This window comes from Triturus cristatus, chromosome 10 (assembly GCF_964204655.1).
Source record: "Triturus cristatus chromosome 10, aTriCri1.1, whole genome shotgun sequence".
Taxonomy (NCBI): Eukaryota; Metazoa; Chordata; class Amphibia; order Caudata; family Salamandridae; genus Triturus; species Triturus cristatus.
The window spans coordinates 506543221-506566539 of NC_140593.1; the positions used below are offsets into that span (position 1 = coordinate 506543221).

The window sequence follows — 23319 nt, forward strand, 5'->3', positions numbered from 1 at the left end:
TTTTTTAAAAACAGCTTCTTTGCGAGTAAGGAGTCGAGAACGCAAAGTACATTTGTTAATTTACTTCAGTGCAAAACGTTTTAAAGAACAACAGAAGAGAAATAAAGTGACAGCGAATGCAGCCGTGATATATTTTGGTTTGAGGCTCTGGATCACCAGGAAACAGCGGACCTAAATGAAATGATTAAGAGTTAACCAGGAAAATAAATACATGTGTGCAACATAAAGAATATCTGACAACATTGTTTGAAATAATATTTAATAGATGCTTTTGTTTATCTGGTTTGAAATTCATAACTGTACTTACTATATGCCAAAGGAATCCGATACATACAAAAAAAACTGTACAGGCACAGAAAAGAGACAAACAAAACAAAGAAAGCATTTACATTCACATCCTTGTCAAACATATCTGTCCCACTGATCGTGACGTGGCCAAATGCACAACAGTTTGTAATTTCAAAATGAGCATGCCAACCCAATGTCATAAAAAATATTGTAAAAAGTAACAATTAAGATAGAGTGAAATTATACCTTGATAGTATAGATTGTGATACTGATCTGTTCATTGCCAATTGCCTGTAAACAATGTCACCACGCCAGGACTGATGTGAAAATGCAACTAACTTCCTAATTCTTCAAAGTCTGAGAAAACGTTTTCCCTTCTAAAAACACTCAGGCCAGGATTTCTCCTGTTTTATTCCATTAAACCACGTGCTGCACTTCATTCGCCTTTATTGCCAGCGTGTTGGCACATTAACATCCAAACAGCAGGAATCCAATTCTTTGTCTTTGGTTATTACACAGAGTCGCGGCTGTTCACAAAATGTGCTCTTTCTTGGTAAAATCCCCCAAACAGGCATACTGCACGTACAATTCATTATTTTGAGTTCAAAGTAAGCAGCATGGATGAAAGATGATTAACAGCCATTTGACAAGTTATGGTTTTAAAACAATGAGATGTATAGCGTTTCTGAGAAAAATAGTATGTGGTAGATCTGTTAAACCCCACAGGCGGGAGCCAATCGTGTGCTTCAGTGCGATGCTTTCGGGTTAGGCACAGGTTAGTTCGTCGACGCTGCATCCTCTCAGCTAAGCTCGAATCCGGCAGCACACTCGATGGCGTACAGGAGTTTACCCCGCATCACGTTTTCATCATAAAACTCGGGAAGTTTCAGCAAGTTCATGCAGGTGCTGGCAGTGGGGAGGCGCTCCAAGTCCGAGCCTCCATTGTGAATGCAAAACGCGGGATACAATTCCTAGGAAGGAGTATAAAATGATGCTTTATAAGCAAAATAGAACTGCACGAAGTTTGCTAAAACGGTAATCAAGAGCAACAATCTAATTCCCTAGCAACAATTCTACAAGCGGTCAGTTCATCAGCTTTTTCATAAGCACAAAGATTTCATGCACGCGCGCGCACACCTGCACAATTAATGTACGTTATCTTTCTTTTGCTCTCCTTTCCCACGATTGTTTAGCATTCATATGGGCAAACACAAACATATAATCAAAGTCTAGTGTACATCTTGCATAGAACACATACAAACATTTATAAACAAGCATTGGCAAAGCCAATAGGTACGGCTTTGGTAGGCAAGCTTTGTTTTTATATATTTTTTATTTTACATATACATATATTTTAATAGTTAATATGTTTGCAAGGATTATTGTCCCAGGAGGTCAGAGACCCGGGGTACTGAAGTGCAGACCTTTTTAGGGGGCTATGCACATGTGAACAGGACTAATGATATCTCGCAGTGCAAGAAAGCCAATGGCAGTGGTGGGCTTTGTCCAGTGCAGTATACAAACAAACTATGAATGACACTTGAACGGCGAATGGATGAAGTGGGCTGACCGAAATCCCTTGTGTGCATGTGTATAAGTAACATTTTTATATTTTTTCTTGTGGAAAACTTGAGACACCTAAATGTCTGTGGCAGAGACCTAAAACATATGCAGCTATCTTGTAATCGATTACATGGTTGTTCGTGGTACATGTAAGTTACCCGAGAGTACAGCTGGTAAAAGACGATAAAGCTTGAATTGTGCGCTCTTACGTAAAATGCCTCATTGTCTTAGTTTAGCAGCACATGTTTCTCTTGCACAAACGCGGCTTTGAAAATCACACCTTGACGTCAGATCTCCAAATTGTTTGCCGCTCTCCCACTAGGTGGCAGTATTAAACCGCTGGTGATACTTAAATCCACTCCCTCCATAAGAAATACGGACGTGATCAAGGGAGGATGCTACATCTCACCCCAGAATGGATTTACGTTTCCCCGAGGTACAAAGTAGGACCAGGGCAAGAGTCGGGGGTACACCCGGTTGGACGGTGTCCCCCCACTTTTTTCACAGGGTGGACGCCGTCCACCCTGCTAAGAAGTTGGGTCCCACTGAAAAAGATGCTGAATTCGTCCCGGTGTAATTTCCAAACAAGGGACACTTTCAGCAGCGCCTGCACGTTGTTGTAGGTCGAAAGCAGAAATAAGAGAGCTCCGTCCCCGCCTGCACTTTGTTATCTGACTCCTGCTGGACCCATAACAAAGGTCGAATCTGTAGGGTCATCAGGCCTCCTTTTGTTGGAGTCTCCTGGCTTGGAGCAGTCAGGGCAGGGGCGTAGGAGACACTAAAATTCTGGGGGGGACAGGGACAACCTTGTGCACTTTCCAGTGACCCTATACAAATCACCGCCCATTAAACAAATACAATCGCATACTTTCGAAGTGAAATATTGAGAAAAGCAGGCATGTAGTCACAGTTTGCATGTATGCTTTATTGTTATTTACATTCATATAGTAATGAGACCAAATGTTTTAAAAAAAACATATATATGAATCTTGCATCTTAATGCACAAAGCAAACAAAGGCCGCTGACTTAGGGTGGGGGTGTCGTGTTTGCAAGTGCATTAGGGTTTGAAAAGTACCTGCTGCTGCATTCCTGGTCTCCAGCAATTTTCAGGCAATAATAAAAATGTGAAGATAACAATGGTGATTAATGTTCTTTTTTTGAGAGATCGAAGGCTTGTCTAGTGAAAGTTTTAATTCAATAGGTCAGTGAGTTACTGCTTTTGTCTGAGATATTCTTTTGGTATTTGAAGTTTATAAGTTAAAATCCTAACATTGAACAGTGAGCTATTAACCGTCATCAAAGAGCTGCATAAAAACTTCAATGTATAGATTAGAACGTTATGATTTTTCCCCAGTCTTTCCCTATCCTAATGTTGGAAAATGGGTTCATTAGGATAGAAATCAATTCTGATTATTGAAGAGAACCTCCCACCCATGGTGTTATGTTTTACATTCTGAGTTTGTGTTTCTCTAGTGTTGCAAAGCCGCCCTGGGCACTCCACAACTTTTTGCTGACTGGTACTGGTGGTACCTGACTGACTGACCCTGGCCTCTGCCTAAACAGCCAGTGCTATTCTGAAAGAGGCACTTAAAAATACAGTGAAAACACCTACATAAACTAGGGTGCACTATAGGTTAGGGTACCCCTATGATTGGCATGACCTCTCCTATAAGGCCCTAGCACATAATAGGGCAGGGGGATTAGAACTACTTTTAAGTCCCTAGAATATAATAAGGCATGGCAGTTTAGAGGCCAGCAGCCCTTTCTGCGCTGCATGTGTGCACTGCTGAAGCCTGAGGTCAGTTTAAAAGTAGCCCTGTGTTATAGGGCTGCTTTTAAAATGCAAATTGTGCCCAAACTCGACTCTTGGGTTTGGGGAACTTACAAATTGATCAACTACAATGTTGGGGCAAAATTAAGTGGAAAAATGTTTTCCACTTAACTATGGCTGTATCATATTTGCCACATAATACATCATCTGCTGCATAATCTAACAATTTCATCCAAAACAATTTTGTAGCTCAAACGGATCCCAAATTACTAAAAGAAATGTGACTTTTGTTGCTGTGAAGTTTAGGGCCCTTTGCAAAGGTTAGTAAAGAAAACAATTCCTAAGAAAACAATTGGTCCCAGACTCTCAAATTAATACCTGTAGGAGAGTGTAGTATGCAATCAATTCATATAACCAAAAATGTATAATGTAAAGGCACATTCAACAGGGAAATCTCATAGATAAGAGGCCAACCAAAGTCAATTAAATTGCAAACATCAATTTATTTCCCGCTGAATCATATTCATAAAATGCAAACTTAGGGGCTGATTACGATGGCAGGCAGACTTCAGTACCACCGCCATCGAATCGGGGAATGGGACCGCTGGCCTTCAAGGTGGAGGCCCCACGATAGGCATTACAATGCGACTGCCACTACGGTGTTCGCAGTGCCTATCTTTTACATTGCAGCAGGTGCTGCTGGCTGCATCATCCGCCGCAAAGTAAAAAAAAAAGGAACATGTTAAATATATCGGTGCCTGCCACATGGTGCAGTGATATGTTGTGGGGCATCATAGATGCCCCCCAGGACCCATGTCTGAGGGCCAGGGGTAAAGGGGCCTGCTACGGGCCCCAAATGTCCCTTTCGCCAGCCTTTCCATGGCAGGTGAACCGCCATTGATAAGCTGGCGGGTAAGGGACATCGTAATCCCTGCTGCGGTGCATGGTAGGCACCACCAGCATTGTAGGAACCACGAGCTCCTCCACCACACCGGCGGGCCCAAGAAGCCCGTCGGGTGCGTGGTGGTTGGTCTTTCCGACCGCCAGGTAACCACCCGCCATTGTAATATGGCGGGCTGTGATGCAGTCACCAATGGCGGTGGGACCGCCACCGACGGGGTGACGTGGCGGTCCCACTGCCATTATAATCACCCCCTAAGTTTGGTGTGCATGCAAATCCTACATTGCCAACCCCTGGCAGGTTGCACTGCTAGTGCTGGAAAAAGGCCAATGGAGGTACCAATGGGTGAGGTGGACTGGCCTCAAGGGTCTTGTGACCTCAGTGACAAATTCACTGTCGATCTAGGATGTGCTTCTTCATATGCCTGCCCGTAAGACTGGAAGTGAACTGCAGTATGGATTGTGGTGGACAGGTCCACCTGCGGGTGCTAAGACACCTGGGCTTCTAAGGTCTATCGGGCCTGCTAAGGTGTAACATCGGAATAAGCTCTGTCAGGAGGAGTGTGGTATGGTGAACTGGTCATGAAGGTCTGAACATGGTTCTCCAGTTCCAAATTCAGCAGCTCTGGCCAGAGTGCCACATTCTCTCCCACACTGAACACCATACTGCCCCACTGAGAGAAACTCGCACTGCCTTCAGCACAACTCAATTGTGCTGCGACTAAATTCAAATTATGCACTAGACAACAGTAAAATGCTGCCTGAAAAAAAATGAATAACACCCTGGAAAAAGCAAACACTCATATAGAATGCAAGAATAAGCAAAGCATGTGAACTGTAATCAGAAAAAAACATGGTTACCTTAACGGTTTTAAACTCATTATTCAGAAATCAGTAAGTGATTTTGCCTGAAAAGTTCAAGACATGGCTACAGGACCAGGAAGGGACCCCTTTCAATGTCCATTGCTTATATCCTTTCAAAATGTATGCAGTTTGGTTTAAAAAAGACCACATCCCCAAACACAGAGCCGCATTTTATAAGCTAAAATAATTAAAAAGTTGAAAACGATCATATTAAACGTTTCCACTCTACCCATCAACCAGGTATTGCAGTCCCTTTAGGAATGGCGCACTTACCCACCCTGGGAAAACAATGTTGTTCAAAGAAAGAAGATAAAAAGAAAGTAGCGCTTTCACTGGCAAACTCTGTAAAGTGGCGCTAATGTGTGTGGGTGTAAATAACAGTCTGGCCTGTCTGCTGCCCACTCTGTATTGCTTTATTTAGGTATTTAACTATTTTTTGTCTCCATTCCGAGGTTTTTCTTTTTAATAGAAAACGGTCAGAAAATGAGGACATTTACAGCCAAAGTGTTCAGCCTTTTTTGGATCAATTTCACAGGGGAACAAATAAAGAAAAGGAGAGGCAAGAGAGAGTACCTTAAGAGCTGCCTCTTGAAACCAGCACGTAAGCAGGAGCGAGACAGAGACAGAAAGAGATGGAGGAATAAAGAGAGGAGGGCAGCCGCCAGAGGCAGATCAGGAGTAGTGGACACGGTCCTTGCCATGAAGGAAAATAGACAGCGTTTATAGGTCCTGGCCTTGAGGTGTGACCCGAAAGTGATTGGAATCACTTCCGGTTCGCGTGAAAGGGCAACGTGCAGCCAGTAGCCCTGGCCGGGCCATCAAGGGCTAAAGGGCTGGAGAGCTCAGGAATCTGCCTCTTTGCTCCTGGCTCCCCAGCTTGCCCCCAAGCCTCGCTAGGAGCCTTTAACTTTGGATTTCCTTTTTGTTTTGTGCAGATCGAAGACTCGACGTCTGGACCAGGACACCAACGTTCCGACGTTCCTGTCGCTGGGGATCTACGGGCAACGGTCGATCTATGCTCCGCCTGGGTCGTGTGGTCGCTGTGGACGAGGACCTGAGTGATCGCGGAGACTTCGGGGGCGAGACGGTGCAGGGACAGTGCAGGTATCGGGAGGTGGTGGCGCGAGAGGCTCGTGGGAGCGCGCACCCCTCCGGCTGGTAATTGCTGGAGCGAAGCTAGCGTGGGTAGTCTGCGGTGCGTTGACGGTTTGTAACGTGCAATTGTAAGCGCATTGGGGCACTGTAGTGGCATAATTGTGGCGCCCGATTTCAAAGGCGTCTGGTTTTTTCACCGTGCAAACGCGCAAGGCACGCGCGTTTGCCCTTTATCTAATTGCTTGGGCGAAGCTAGCGTTAACAATTCGTAAGCGTTTAGTTTGTGTTGTGCTATTGTAATACGCGCATTGGGGCACTGTAGCGGCATAATTGGGGCGCCCGATTTCAAAAGCGTCTGGTTTTTCACCGTTCAAACGCGCGAGGCACACGCGATGTAAAGTGGTTGAAGAACTTTAATTATTGGATTTAACCCGCGTCATGAGCTCCACTTGCTGCTGTGCCTGCCTTTGGGAGAATTGTTTTAACTAGTGCAGTTCAAAGGTGGGACTGGTTAATATGTACTTTTAAGAGCTGTGCAGGCCTGGTATATATGTGGCTAAAGCAAGGTTAATTCTAATGCAGGGCTGTTTACTTCTTTGGGGTTTTACTGTGATTATCAGCCTACTTAGCCTGTGAAGGGGGAACATTCTTTGCTGTGTGCTGAAATTTTGTTAACTCATTCATAACACCTGAGGGCTGCTTGTTTCCATTCATTCGAACTAACCTCCATACACATCATTGCTACTGCTGTAGATCAAAGTTTGTAGCGAGTTAAAGCATTAGTTGAATTTAGTGTGCGTTTGTGTTTTTTTTTTACGTTTCTACTGTCTAATGGCGGGAAAAGCTAAGAGGGAGGAGCAGGGCTCTCGTATGGAAAGGCTGATGGAGGAAATGATGAGGAAAGTGACTGAGATGGGGCAGGATCTTGCTAACCTTAGGGAGAAAGTTGAGGGGCAGGGGGGGCAGGGAGAGAGGGCTAGGCGCCCCAATGAGCCCCCCAAGGCTTCTTTTCCTCCAATCCCTAAAAGGGTTAGAACTAAGAAACGCGTGGGGAAGGGACTAGCTCCACCCACTCCCCAGGTCCCCAGTGGTAACGACCCTGTGGCACCTACCCCAGCGCCTGTCCCGGTACCGGGATCAGAGAGCCCTATGGCACCAGTCCCGTCAACAGCCCCTCTGGTAGCACCAGTACTTGCAACACCAGTGCACCACAGACCCCACCACGGCTTCCAGAGCCGCCAGCGATCCCAGTGCCAATACTGGCTCCCCTACATTGCCAGCTCTCCCTGTGGTCCCAGTGCCACAACCCGCCCCTGCAGGGGCGCCTGTCACAGGTATCCCGGTCGCCGTTCCAATATCCACACCCACAGGGGTGACACCGCCGGGTGGGGGTCCCACAAGACATAGTGTCACATTTGGCAGCAATCTTGCCATGGTTGGGGAAAGCAGGCATTCTCGCTCCGGCGGTGGGGGCGAAAGAGTTGGGTACCGATGCTTTAGCTGAAGCAATGCGAATTGTGTGTCAGTTTAATGCGGGGCCCAAGGAACAAATCGTTGATGGGCCAGCTACACCGTTACCCATCATTGCAGGGGGTAGTACCGGCACTCTGGAGTGCAAGGGATTGTCAGTTCCCGGTGCGGCTGCAGGGAACCAACAGGATGCTCCTGAGACCCCCGCAGCAGGTAAGCTGCCAGCATTGCTAATGTTGGGCGTTGGTGAGTCCCGCTCTGAGCGTGAATTCTTAGGCAGGCATGTTTCTCTGGAGTTGAAGAATAGAATTTGGGCTGGGGAATATATTAACATGTTTTCGTTGCTGATCTGTGAAAGGGAAAGGGAGGAGGCAAGGAAGAACAAAGACTATATGCTTCCCAGGGAATGGGCTAGTCAGATGTTGAAGTACAGGGTGGAAGCAAACCTACTCAACTGGATCAGAGCCTTTTCCATATTTATGGCAGTCACAACAGAACGTTTTCCAAATTTGCAGACGCAGATGGCTTGCTACCAAAACAGGATAGTTCTGGCCCATGATAATTTTGCAGGGGGTGGGTGGTTAGCATATGACAAGCATTTCAGGGTGCCTAAGGCATCCGACCCATCACTGTCATGGGACCGAATTGACACAATATCATGGTTGGGTCTGTTTGGGGGCGAGGGATATAGTAACACAAAGAGCCAGTCCTCTCAGCCCTTTCGTGCACAGGGTAACACAAGTTACACAAGTTACACCAATAATTCAAACGCCACTGGGGGGAGGAAAGGGACGTGCTGGGATTTCAACAGGCGGACTTGCACCAGACCACAGGGTCAGTGCAGGTTCAAGCATGCTTGTTCCATATGTGCCAATACATCACACCACAAATCCAAATGCCTCAAAAAATCAAAGGATAAAGGGAGGAGGAAGCAGGAGTGACGTGGTGACCCCGCACAAAGCACGGTCCCCCATTAATGTAACGGCACTGACACCATGGCTCAACAAATACCCCTGCCACCTCACGGCAAGAACTCAGTTTGTAGCCGGTATCCTAAAACCGTCCCTGAAACCCTCCAACAATGTGGGAACACCCGAGTGCCAGAACCAACTCTCTGCTCGGGCCAATCCAGGTATAGTCATCAAAAAGATTGCAAAGGAGCTGCGCCTGGGTAGGGTGGCGGGGCCATTTGAGTCAGTTCCTGCTGAGAATTTTGTCTGCTCCCCATTGGGGGTAGTGCCCAAAAAGGTGGAGGGAGAATTCAGGCTAATACACAACTTGTCAGCCCCCAAGGGAAATTCACTGCAAAACTCACCATCAATTGCATCATTCAGTGTAAAATACGCTTCCTTTGACCAAGCAGTGGAGATTCTCAGGGGTTCGGGCCTGGGAGCATTGATGGCAAAGTCTGACATAGAATCAGCCTTTCGATTACTCCCTGTACATCCGGACAATTACCATCTGCTGGGTTTTACATTTCAGGGAAGTTTTTATATGGATATGTGTATACCAATGGGCTGCTCTGTGTCATGCGCATATTTTGAAAAGTTCAGTTCATTCTTGGAATGGGTTTTCAGACAGAAGACAGGGCACCAGTGGGTCATGCATTACCTGGATGACTTTCTTATCCTGGGGACATGGGACGCACCTGAGTGTGGGTGGGCGCTTCAGGAATTTTGTGCGCTCATGCAGGCTTTGGGGGTTCCTTTGGCCCCGGGAAAGACAGTTGGGCCAGCAACAACGATAGAGTTCCTGGTCATTGAGTTGGATTCCATTCAGAGGTGTTTTAGGTTATCCACGGACAAAGTCAACAAGTTCAGAGCTGCTCTACAGCTATGTTTGGGCAAAGAGAAGGTCACACTACACCAGCTGCAGCAGACAGTAGGGCAACTGAATTTTGCTTTAAGGGTTATTCCGATGGCTAGACCTTTCTCCAGATCCATCTCTCAGTCCAAAGCTGGGCTCAGGGAGAAACATCACCACACAAGGCTGTCAGCTGAGGTTCGGCAGGACATGCGGATTTGGATGGCATTCCTGCAGGATTTCAATGGCAGAGTAGTGTGGCCCAGTCCGCCCACTGCCTCCGCGGAGTTGGGTTTAATGACTGACGCAGCGGGCAGTGAGGGATTTGGTGCCATACTCGGTACCGAGTGGGTGGCACAACGGTGGCCCGCATGGTGGATGGAGAGCGGCTTAACAGGTAACATTGGTTTCCTTGAGCTCTTCCCCATCTGGGTGGCATTGACTGTATGGCCAGAATGATTGTGTAATCAGTCAGTAGTTTTCTGGTCAGACAACATGACCGTTGTGGAATGCATCAACCAGCAAGCAGCCCGGTGTAAGATGATTCTCCGCCTCTTGAAGGAGATTGTTCTCACATGCATGAAATTGAATGTACAGTTTAGGGCTAAACACGTGCCTGGTGTCCTTAATCATGCTGCTGATGCACTTTCTCGCATTAAGATGTAGGTTTTTAGGGCTCACCTCCCAGCAGCAGCAGAGTATGCCACCCTCTTCCCAGAACGACTCTGGCAGATTGGTGCCCCCACCTACCGGACCTCGTGGCAGCTAGCCTAGCACCTAGGACCAGGAAAGCATACGAAGGGGCTTTCTGGCAATATTGTTCATTCTTGGGAAGGGGGTGGGCTGAGAGGTGGCACAACACTGGGGCACTCCTTCTGTACCTGGGTTGTTTAAAAAGCGATGGGCGTTCTGCTGCAGTAGCTAAGCGGCATGTGGCGGCGATCTCCTTCTTTGCCCAGATCAGCGACAAAGGGGATCCCACTAATAGTTACGGCTCTAAGAGGTTGGCAACGCCTCCAAGGGTCAGCCCCAGACTCAAGGCAGCCAATTGGGGTGGAGCTCCTGACGTCATTACTAGCGACCCTCCCCGCAATTTGCAACACATCAGGGGAAGTACGGTTATTCGCGGCAGCATTTTCGTTGGCCTTTTACAGAGCTTTCAGGATTGGGGAATTAGTGGCCCAAAACAAACTAGATATACACGGTGGCCAACAGTTGGACTGCCTTAGGGTGAAGGCCAACACCTTACTAATATCAATTAAGAAGTCCAAGACCGATCAGGAGGCCCGGGGTGATGGGGTAGTACTACACCGGGCACAAGGTAACCCATGCTGTCCTCTTTCACATGTGGAGAGCTACCTGCAGGTTAGACCACGTGAGAAAGGGGGGCCTTTGCTGATACATGCGGATGGGGTCTCACTGACACGCTTTCAATTCAAAAGAGTATTGGACATGGCAATTCAAAAGGCAGGTCTGAATCCAGGCAGTTTTGGAACCCACTCCTTTAGGATAGGTGCTGCCACTGAAGCAACAGCCAGGGGTCTGCCAAACAGCAATGTACAGAGGAACGGGAGATGTTTATAACAATTGGAAGCCCGATATGTGCGATTACACATGTTGTGAGCGAAATAGTTCACAAAACGCTGATGCATGTGTCTTACTCTGCTTCCATTACAGTTTCTCAAGCCTGTCACGCAGGGGGGAAACTGAGGACACCGCAACAGCGACATTTGGCGACGCAAGGACCATCACCACCAAAGGAAAGACCACAGACAGTTTGGATTATAGGCCATTCATATGCAAGGCGTCTGTCTAACTTTTTCTCTACAGGAAATTATAGGGACACAGCACGGCAGGCGGGTTTTGAAATAACATGTCATGGGAAAGGGGGGGCTCTGTTTTAGTCAGTTCAGGGGTATCATACTGGACTTAGTAAGGAAGGGTGGCCCTCCTCCCAATATAATCATACTGCACTTGGGGGGGAACGATCTAGCAAGACTGGGAAGAAGAGGGTTGGTGGAAACTATAGTCACAGAAATAGGCTGGTTAGCCAAGACTTGTCAGGGCTGCATTATCGGGTGGTCTCAGATGATACCCCGATTCCAATGGAGGGGAGGGGAATCTGTAAAGGCTTTGAATCACTCCGCGAGGAGAATAAATAACAAGATTGAGAGACTTTTCAGGGCTCCCCACTTACAGACCATCGCCCATGGATGCATTAGGGGTGAACCGTGCTTCTTAAAAGACGGCGTTCACTTGTCCAAAGTAGGCAATGAGGTGTTCCTAGACAATATTTTTTGCGTGGTTGGGGGGCCTTAGTCGCATGGGATGACCTTCTAGTGAGCACAGGGGGGGGGCTAGATAGTCGGTCAACTATGCTAGCCTGTGGCGGTAAGGTCATGATTGGTTAGCAGTAAATTTAAGGTCCTTCGAGGGCGGCGCCATTCCCGAATGGGGTCGCCCAAGTGGGAGGGACAAGTGGTCTCTCCTAGAACTCCAGGGGCAGTTGGGTGCCGGGGAGGAGGGAGTCACGCTTTGTCTAGGCTAGTTGGCCATCCTGTACGTGCACAAGTATCAAGATCTCTTTTGAAATACTCCAATGCAAAAGAAACGTGGATCATGTTTTGTTTAGCATTTTGAAACCTGTTCGGCTGTTTTAACAAGTTTCTTAGGGACACTGTTCTTAAATAGATCAATTTTAGTTAACATTATGAAAATCACTCTTTTTACCATGTGTTTTGGTAATGTTCATTTATACGTTTTTCTATAAATCAATTATCAAAAATAAACAAAAGATATCAAGTATCACTCAGGAAGGAAAACATTACTTACTCTGTAAGCAAGCATCTGTTTGTGACCTGCAGTGCTGTAGATTCACAGGCTCATCATACTCCTGGCTGTTTGGAAGTTGTTTTTAGGTCTCCCCTAGCATTGCAGCGCGTATGCGATGCTTGACGGCGAGATATATTGTGGATGAGGACTTTCAGAAGGGGGCTTGAAGCCCCGCCCCTCATTTACATTGGCTGGCGTCACCGTTTATGCTAAACGGTGGCCTGTCATTGGAAACGAGCTTTTTTGGTTGCCGCCCTTTCACCTTTTGGTACGGCCCCTCCGGACTGGATGGCTTGGTTTACGGCTGTCGTGACAATCTTTCTTATCTTTGGAGGCGTGTAATCACGGGTCATGTTTCCGAAGGGCGGTCGTTTTTTGTTTTTTTTCTAACATGTCACCCGCTTCACTTGCAGCTACGCTCTGCGAGCATCTAACGCTCAAGCGGATCACTCCCTTCCCCATAAGCAGTTCACGCTGCTAACGTGACGGATCATGTTTCCACGCTAATAATCACAGCCACCAATCCGTCACCACTGTAACAGGCACATCCTCCATTAAGTACAAAGCATTTGGGGGTGCATTTAATAGAAGTCCTCGTTTTCGTTTACGACTTTTGAAACTTCTGTGATGTTGCCCAGGTGCACGCTGGCGTGTTTGCTCTTGCAGGTCACTGGAGCTGTCCACGTATGGGCTGGTTTCTGATGGAGAGTGCGAGGGAGAGGAGGAGGCAGAGGCGGGCTCTAGCGAAGTTTTGCAAGCTCTGCTTTCATCAGCGGCGGCACACGGAGCTCGCTTCTCCTTGGCTCGAACTACCCCTGTGACTTGTGCTTTCACTGCGTTTCATTCGGCATCAAATTGCAGTGGTGTTTCTAAATAAGCAGACATTAACTGAAGGCACTGGCTTTCTAATGTTTTACGTAAGCAACAGCGCGGCAACAGCGCAGTGACTTTAACCCACGCAGTTTACAAGCGGCTTCCAAATGTAAACGTTGTGGGGGGCATCTGTATGCCGATAATGCAATGAGCTGCAGCTGGTTGCTCCCCAGCTCCAGCATATTCAAATTTCATATTCTGCACCAAAACAAGACGCAGAGCTGAGACAGCAGGCTCCTTTGTTTACCTTGACGGGTGACCCAGCGTGGGGGTGGAGATGGGAAAGGGGAAGGGTCTGTGGTAGACACAGGAGGGAAATCCACCGGACACAGTGAAGGCAGGAGCTGGTATGGGGTTTGAGAAGCGAGAATCTGATCACTTTATTTATAATTAAGTCAGCTCTTTATTTTTGTGGGTTCGACATACAGTACTGCATCCTTAATACTGCTTCCAGTGTTATGTATAATTCCCAACCCTCCCCCTCTCACATAGGTGCCGTTCCCTTATTTGTGTACTCTCTCACATGGTGCACCCCCCTCCCCCTCGTCCCCCGCAGTCTGTGCCCCCACCCCTTGGAGCCCTATTTGGACAGTCCACTGTTGTCTCTGCACCAAAATCTGGGGCTATGGGGATGAGCAGTGTTCCAATTTCTAGCACTGTGTAGTGGCTGGTGCCGAGGCACACCCAAAGGTCATTGCACTCTTCGAGGGAACAGCAGCCGAGCGTGCCTCGTTGTCGCACTGTTTACCTTGGCAAATGTTGTCTGCTGCTCTTCAGATCTAGTAACTCTCACGACGGGGGGGGGAACAGTGCTCTAGCGCTAGCACTGGGCAACGTAACAGCGACGGGAGGTCTGGCGCCGGGGTGTATCCTGTAGGAACAGGCGGCAGTGCCACTATCACTTCTATGTCTACCAAGTGTTGTGTATCTGTGCTGCTCTTTTGTGTGCACATTGTGGGAGTGTGTGTGTCTGTGCTGATGCTGTTCTGTGTGCACCAAGTGTGTGTGTGTGTGTGTGTGTGTGCGTTTGTGCTGCTGTTCTGTGTGCACCTAGTATGGGTTGGTGTGTCTGTGCTGTTACTTGTCCTGTGTGTAACTAGTGTGTGTGTTTGTGTGTGTGCTGCTTGTTTTTAGCTCCAAACTTGCAGATAGACTGCTGGTCGAGTTTGAATTCCAGAAGCCTCTTCCTCATTCAGGAGGGGGAGAGAAAGACCGGGCTGCTTTCCCTGCTCTCTGGTTCGCTCGCTGGCAGCGACAAACTGTGGCAGCCAGAATCGTGACGCAGTTCTGCAACATGTCACGACAGCAGAAACCTGTGGGTGGAGGAGCATAACATCTTGGGACACAGGGAGAAGAAGTCTTTGATGCGAAGACAGGGTGAAAACGTTTCCTGGGAACTGTAAACACAAGCATTTGAAATGCAATAGGTCTCGCATTTATGCAAGTTTGTCATTTACAATGCCAATAGCTCAATGTGTATTTTTTATGTTTTACAAACAAAAACATCAATATAAGGCATTGTCATTTACAATGCCAATAGCTCAAACTTGCGTAATTGTGGGACCTATTGCATTCCAAATGCTTGTTCTTTGGGTCACAAGGTGTAGTAACTTCTCCCTTAGTTGGCAATGCACATGGCCATCGACTCAATGTTAGTTTGTTTTTCGCACAGTGGGTGACAGTAGTATGGAGTGGTAAGTAAAGGCAATTTATCATCCCGTTCTTGCAATACTCATATGCATCAAATAAAGGAAAGAAGAGATCTGTGATCTGAGCCACACAACTCGGGGAGGAGGGTGGGGGCATGAAAATCTATAGCACTACACACTCCTCAAACAGATGTTTACAGGGTAAGTAACCTTTTCTGTTAGGATTATATTTTGGTGTAGATATACATTATCTGCATAGACCGTAAAGCAGGACCCTCCTATAAGAGGAGGCTAGAGTGTGGAGGAAGCAGATGTATGGAATAAGTTCCTTAGGACTGTCTGGCCAACCATTCCCTGTTGTCTGGCTAAAGTATACAAAAAAGTGATGGATGAAAGGCTTGAACTAATCTCAACCATTGATAATCAATCAGGGCCACATCCCAACCCATCGTAATTTTGCACACCAAGCCACCCCAGTTTGGACCCAGCCATATGCGAATCAGTCTTGACCCTGCTCCAATGGGAACGTCCAGCCCAAATTATCCCTGAGCTGGAACACAAGCAACCCAGAGCTGGTTTTGCCCCTAGTTAAGGTTCATCAGTCAGGTATAGCTTTGCTCCAGTTACACAGTCTATAGTCTGGCGGTAACAGCCACTCAATAATGCATAGTCAACGTGTGTAGGATTGACCATGTAGCCGCTTGCAAATGTCAGCCTGAGGGGTGTTCCCTATAAAGGCCATGGTAGCAGGTTTTTTTATGCTTAGACTATGGCCTAGGGGTAAATGGGAGGGCTCTCTTTGGCTAGCAAGTCTGGATACATTTGACTATCCACCTAGCAATCCCCACCTTAGATATGGGCTGGCCCCTGTGTGGTGTCGTAAAGGAGACAAACAGTTGGTTGACCATGCTAAAAGATTTAGTTCTCTCTATGTAGGATATGGAAATGCTATTTATGTCTATGGAGGGCTCTCTACGCTACAGAGTCTGGTTGGGGAAAACGACTGGGAGCTCTATTGTCTGGTTAAGGTGCAATGGGGAAACCACGTAAGGAAGGAACTAGGGGTGTAACTTGAGCACTACTCTGCCCTTGAGAACTTGCATGAAGGGTTGTTGTAGTGAAAAGGCCTGCAGCTCACTAATACGGTGTAAAGAGGTTATTGCAACGAGGAAGGCCACATTAAAGGAAAGGTACGGGAGTGGGCAAGAAAGTGAGGGTTCAAATGGAGGACTCATAAGCCTGGAAGTACAATATCAAGGTTCTACACAGGCGCTGGCAGACGCCTTGGAGGAATAACTTCTGATGCCTTACATGAACTTCTTGATTATAGGGATGCGGTAGATGGAGGAATTCTCCCAATATTTTGCTTGTGTGCAGCCATAGCCACTAAGTGGAGGAGTACTGAAGTGTAGGCATGGCCTGTCTTCTGGAGGTGGAGCAGGTAGCGGATGATGTCTTGGAAAGCACATCTTAGAGGGTCTATCTTGCTGGCGATACTGTAATGGACAAACCTTTTCCACTTTGCAGCATAGCATGCACATGTGGTATGTCAAGAGGACTCATGCAGGATGTCCATTCCTGGGAAAGGCCCAAGTAACCAAATTCTAAGACCTCAGATAGTAGATCGCTAGTTGAGTTGCTTGGGAACTGGGTGCCCGATTGGGTCATGGTTCCTGGTGAAAAGGTCCACCCTGTAGGGGCTGATCGACATCTCTCGTAGGGCTGACTACCACGTCTACCTGGCCCAGGTGGGAGCCACTAGAATAAGGGGTTGCAATGTCTGCCGCATTGTCGGCACCACCAGTTGAAGTAGCGGGGAGGCGACAAAGAGAAGACAAATATCCCTGGCCAGTTGATCCATACTGCATTGCCCACGGACCGAGGTTGTGGATACTCCAAGGCCAAATATGGAACGTTTGCATTGGCAGAGGTGGTGGAAAGGTCTAGTTTGGAAGTGACACTGTTTGGAGGTGGAGGGCCCTTTGGCAGGGCCTCCCTTGCCCCTATCCCTGTTATTGTTTTTTTTGTAAGTCCCTCTGGAGTAACCCAGTGGAGACTGCTGGTGGTAGGCCTGCTCCTCTCTCTGATAAGAGAAAGGGGTGTTTGGGGATGTGGTCTTGATGCCTGCCCTATACTACTGCCTACGAAATTACCCCCTCAGATTGGATGTTTGGAGGGCATCTATAGCCTTGGCGGTGTCAGTGTTCTTCAGCTTCTTGAGCATCTGGTCAACCTGCATTCATAAGAGGTATTCACCATTGAAGAGGAAGGTGAGCAGGTGTTGCTGTACTTCTGGTTTAAGACCAGAGAGACAAGAGATAGGCGTGGCATTTCGTCAGGATGCTGGTGTTAATCCCACGGGCCGCAATGTTAGCAGCATCCAGGATACAGAAATGGTGGCATTAGAAATGGTTTACATCTCTGCCACCGATTCTTCTGCCCTCTTTCTGTACTCCTCAGGGAGGTGCTCGAGGATGTCTTGCATCTCATCCGAGTTTGCTTTATTATAAAAGAGTTGGCAATCGTCCAATGTGTAGCTGGCTGCAGCACTCCACTTTTCCCCGCTGCATCAATATTTTTGCTCTCCTTATCTAAATGGGTGGCATGTCTTGTGGCCTTGGCGTTCACATGTTTACACTGTGATTACAAGGTGGTCCCCACTGAGAACATGCCTATGTACGTAGGAAGGATCAAAAGGGAGTGCTTGCATTTCTTGATGATCAGGGGGGGTAACTACCCTTAAGCATAGGGAGAATTTGCACTGTGCCTCAGGTCCTAGATAGGCTCTCAATCACAAAGTTGTGTCTTCCTGGAGGATGTTTACACCCACCTTATAAGTGGCTGCCCTCTGAATGACTCTGTGGTAGGAAGTAGCGTATTCCCAGGAAAACGCCTTGCTGGGGACCTATCTGGGTTATGTGTCACCCAGGGGATCATCAATGTAGTCATCCTATGAGCCATCAGCAGGCACCGGGCCATAAGGTGCATCATATGGGTTGGCAGGGTGAAACGGACTTCCTTTCCCATAAGATGAGTGAGGTGAACCCTCTGCTGAGTATAGAAGAGGGGAAGTGTGCGGTGGAGGTGGGGGCAGGGAAGGATGAGGATGTGGAAGGGGACAAGGAGGAAGGGACGGTGATGGTGGAGGTGGGAGAAGGCTGGTGCACATGTCCTCGTGTCTCTTGTGCTTAGGAGAAGGGGGGGGGGCTCCAAAGCAGTTCCCACCATAAAAGTGAGCTATCTCTGCTTCCAGACTTCCATGACAATGTCCCTGTTGGCTTTAGAGGCAATGTTGCCTGTCTGAAGCAGGGTGAACACGCATTTCTGGCACACATCCAGCTGTTCCAGCTGCTGCTGGAGGGTGGGTTGCTCTGACTCCACGAGTCGGACATAGAGAGGTTTTCAGCACGAAGTGCTGATTTGGAACCAATGGAGTTTTCAACATGGAGCGTGGTTTCAGCCTTGACGTGGGTTTTGGTGCTTTAGCAGGCTTCAGTGCCTCTAAGCTTTGAAGCGATATGTAGAATCTTTGGTCTTGAAGGATGCGCTGCTTAGGCATTTGAAGGAAAGTAGCACTGTTAGCTTCGAAGGCTTGGGTCGATGCGGAAAATGGCTTGAGGGCAGGGGTGGCCTGGGTGACCGTTTCTAAGACACCGGACTCTACCCACTCGGGGACGGTGCTCAGCCTCCAACTCAGGTCATCGCAACAGCCTGGAGTGAAGTCTTTACCCATGTCTATTAAGCACCTCTATCTTGCTCTTTTTCCCCCCCAGAGTCTGAGGAAAAGGTCGTCTCACAGGCTGGAATACAGACAGGCGAGCTGTGCCCCCGAGGGGGTCGGCTTCATCTTATCTGCCTTGACACCATATTCCCCGAAAAGGTTTGTCATCTGACTCCTGCCTCTGCATTCTATGATGGGCCCACTTCCACTCATGTCGGTACCACAGGGCTCGCATTTGGTGTCGTTGTGGTTGAGGGGGAGGCAGAGATTGCAAACCTGGTGGCGAATGGTCCATGGACATTTGGAGTGCCCTTAGGACAGTACTAGAATGGCATAAATTCCATCACTGTCACCAAGAATGCGTGAACAAAGTCTTTGATGCAAGGGGCATGAAGCGGGCCTGATGCCCAGATGGTGAGGCACCTGAAAAGCCTGGTGTCTACTGAAAATCAATCTGAAGAAAGAGAAATCACTACAAAGTCAAGTTTCTTCTCGTGCTCCCAGAGTTGAAAAGTAACCAAATGGGCCTGAAGGAAAGAGCTACAAGAGCAGAACATGGAGCCCTGTTGGTAAACACCTAATCCCGATAGCAGAAAAAACTGAACAGTCTAACATGATGAAACCCATGTGCATTGCCAAATAATGGAGGAGTCACTATACCTCGTAACTCGAAAGCCTTCTTTAAAGAAAAACAACTGGCAAAAGCCCGAGCCAAACACACTCTGCATACTCCTACCATCTAGTATTTATCTACAACAACACATACAACAAACTTATTTCTTTCCGTTTTTTCACTCAACACCTTTTGACAGGCAAATGAACATACCTTTTGACAAAAAAAATTCAAATTATTTTACTGATGAAACAATTTCAGTATTTTGCATCACAATCATAATTACATTCCTCTGCTTCTGATTCTCAGCAGAGGAGGCATGAAAAGAATCAAGCTCTGCATGGCTTTTCCTGCCATGTCAAGGCCATGGTTTTATAATTAAATACTTTATATATGGGGCAACAGTTCACAAGAAAGAAATTGCAATGTGTTTTCTGACCTCATTAGAGCTTAACGACTTTAGACTTGACTTCAGGCTACGGTGAAAGAGTGTATGAATGTGATCTCATTTATTAAACATACGAAGCATTAATTAGGCATTTTGCAACACATTATGTTACTCTAAAGAATGATGTGCTTTTCAATGTTCTAATCCTGCTTTACTTAGAGTCTATGATCTATAAATAACACAGTGTTCGGAAACATAGATTTCCTTTAGGTCTTCTAATTCATAGTGACAAAATAGTAAAGGAAAGACATCATGAAAGATGCTTGCAGGATTAACATTTACACTTCTCACTACATGTATCAAAAGTAAAGTTTGTGTGTATAGCCATTCCTGTAGAGCACAACATACAGTGCAACCCAGACAAGTGAGAAAGCATAGTATGGCACTCAATTAGAACTCAACAAATTATAGGTTATTCAGTAACTCTGTTACCACAAACATTGCCATGGGCAAACATTACTGGCACTTAGGGTCCTCATTACATGAAAAACAAAATACTGCACATGCTCGTGATATCATCTGGGTGGGAAAGTGATATGCAAATGTTCCAATTTGTGCTTCATTTCTGCCTGAAAATTAGGTTGTCAAAAGGGTATATAGTGTGGTGCCGTCTTTGCTGAGGGAGCCGCCTGACACCTGGAAACTTCAGTTAACCTCTTACGCCCTGTGGGTCATGGGGAGACCAACGAATGACCCCCAACTCTGAGAATACTGACACCTAAATAGGGCTGTGCCTGTCCTCACACAAAGCTGTCTCCGCACCCCTGTAGTGTGTCTGGAGACAAGTCAGGGAAAAGCAAGGTCTTGTGCAGTACAAATACTTCCCTTTGATGTTTGCCTACTTCATAGGCAGAAACTGGTATAAGTATTGGAACTGTGGCACCACAACTTCAAAACACTTCTGGACTAAAGAGGAGATTCTGCCGAAAAGGAGAGCTGGAAAAGGGGGGGGGGGGGGGGAGAGGTTCTCTGCCCCTCTGCTTGTTACTGTGTTGTGCTGGCCTACTACGTACTGTTTCTATCTTGGAGAGTGGAAGGATTGGACTTCGTTTTCATCATCCTGCTTGCCAAGGTTTTCCAAGGGCTTGTGTGTGCTTGCCTCCTGTTGAGAAGTTTCAGGGCCATCAAAAACCTCATCTGCAGTTCCTGAACTCCTCTGCTGGGAGTTCTGACCTGCCAAGTGGTGCAAAATCCAGTTCTGGGCCCTTGGAGGTCGCTTCTGCTGCAAGAAGAGAAGAAAATACACGCCCCGACCTGCAGCGCCTGTTCTTCCTGCCACAGACTTGCTGTGTGGTTAAAAAACCAACACATCGCCGCAGTGTAGTAGAAGAATCAAAGCGGCACCTGCCGTGCGGCCCACAGATCGCCGCAGCCTGCGTCCTGAGCACCATGTGTCCGGCGTCGGAGGCACCCACTCTGAAGCAGGCCCTGCTGTGCGGCTGAAGTTTCAATGCGCCACCTGCATCGCGACTGGGAAATCGACGCATCAGCCCAGCGCGACCTGATTTTTCATGCAATGCACCAATGCACCGGGTCTTCGTCGACTTTGCCAAGCAGTAAGGAACCGAGGCTGCGTGTCTGAAACTCGACTTATCACCTCCTCTCGCAGATGGGAATCAACACATCACCTCCCCTGACAGCAAGTTATTGACGCATCACCTCCTCTGCACCGCAGCAAGGATTTGACGCATCAACTCCTCTGGCAGTAAGGAACCGATCCATCACCTCCCCTGAGAGTAGGGGATTGACGCCTTGCTTTTTCTGAACCTCATCGCCCCAGCGTCTGTTTTTGTCCTTTGATTTTGACGCATCCTAGGTACTTTGAATGTGTCACTTTGAATTACATAGTTTTCTATGAACTGAACTATTTTGAACCTTTTACAAGCGATATCTTTGCTTGTATATGAAGAATTTGGTCGTTTTGATATTGTTTTATTCAGATAAAGATTGGGTATTTTTCTAAACTGGAGTGGTGTCCATTTGTAGTGTTTTCACTGTGTTACTGTGTGTTTATGTAAAAATGCTTTACATATTGTCTGTGAGATAAGCCGGACTGCTCATGACAAACTAGCAAGGGGTAAGCAGGGGTTATCTTAACTGTGTAATCCCCTTACCCTGACTAGAATAAGAGTCCCTACTTGGAAGCCGCTTGCACCCTGTCCAACTAGGGACCCCCATGTCTAACAGGAGGCAACCATGGTTGGCCCAATGGGAGCATACCACCCATAACATAATACTGGTAATGTGTATGAGAACACCACATTCTAGACCCCCTCCAATGAGAATTGTTGAAAACATTCAACCAAAACATTGAATTACTAGATATTGTGCCTGATCTATTAAAAATAGGTGCTGGCAAAGCCACCAGGCTTGCCTTTCTGACATTGACAAGATCCCGCAATGGTTATTTCATTTTTTATTTTGCACGCATATGAAACCAAAAAGAAAAAGAAAGAAAACATGGCTTCACTTGAATGTGGTGAAGGTATGTTTACAACAAAAATGTTTAGATTTTAAATCACAAAAATGTTTTAAATCATATATGATGGCTATAACAGTATATGCACTTCCTAGCATGCAGCTATATTTAGGACAGGTATAGAATCCCTTCTTACCTTAAATGTACATCACAGCAAAATATGATTCTTAGTTGTGTAAAGAAAAAGTACTGCTGGCTTGGAATTACTATAAATTGATGGCATAGTTTAGATGCACATAAATTACTACAAATATAAAAAAGAGAAACAAGCATTAGAAATACCAATAGGTCTAGCTTATCAATGTACTCTTAAGCCAGACCTAAAAATTAATGTCGGTTAATGACTGCCCTCCTACCATCTGTGTCTCTGTTAGAGAAAACACCAGACATTCTCTAGCTAACTAAGACTCTTTGAAAACATTACAGTGTTGTGTGTAGTGTCTGTCTCAAATTTCAACCTCAGGTAGCTAGAAAAAGAAAATGATAACAGCTGTGTGGAGGTCAACCCCTATTTTTTGGAAGCTCACAACTTCGGCCCAATCAAAACATGTACTCCTGGCTCCCACCATGTGGGTGGAGCAAAAGCTCCTTTCTAGTAATGCTCACATATGTCAAGTTAGACTATAAAAATGGAAAGAATAAAACAATGACAAAGATTAGCCCATCACCCCTGGTACTCAAGGGGGCGCATACCATTGCTCACACTACAAAAGGGCCAATAGTTGAAGTGGGCAGATCCATTGCCTCACGCTGTATGCAGAGGCGCATGGAAGCAAAATTTGAATGACAGTTGAACAGACCAATGAATGTAGAGGGCTGACCCAATGCCCCCTCTCTGTATGTACCAAAGTATGCATTTTTTCATTATTACAGGAGGCTGGTGAGAGCTAAAGCCTTCCCTAGGTCAGATAGAAAAATATGAGGCAATATACAAATAAAAGTGTGCCTG

The 23319-nt window shown here is 46.9% G+C and overlaps 1 protein-coding gene across 2 annotated transcripts in view; it reads right to left on the reverse strand.

The window, feature by feature from the left end:
• Positions 1-245: 245 nt before the first annotated feature.
• The window catches only part of UBE3C (ubiquitin protein ligase E3C), a 992333-nt gene continuing 969259 nt past the window's right edge, over positions 246-23319 (reverse strand). For both annotated transcript variants that reach the window (XM_085631966.1, XM_085631967.1), the window contains exon 24: positions 246-1259. In XM_085631966.1, coding sequence (XP_085488092.1) covers positions 1089-1259 — 171 coding nt within the window. In that variant the 3' untranslated portion in view covers positions 246-1088. The remainder of the gene's footprint in view (positions 1260-23319) is intronic.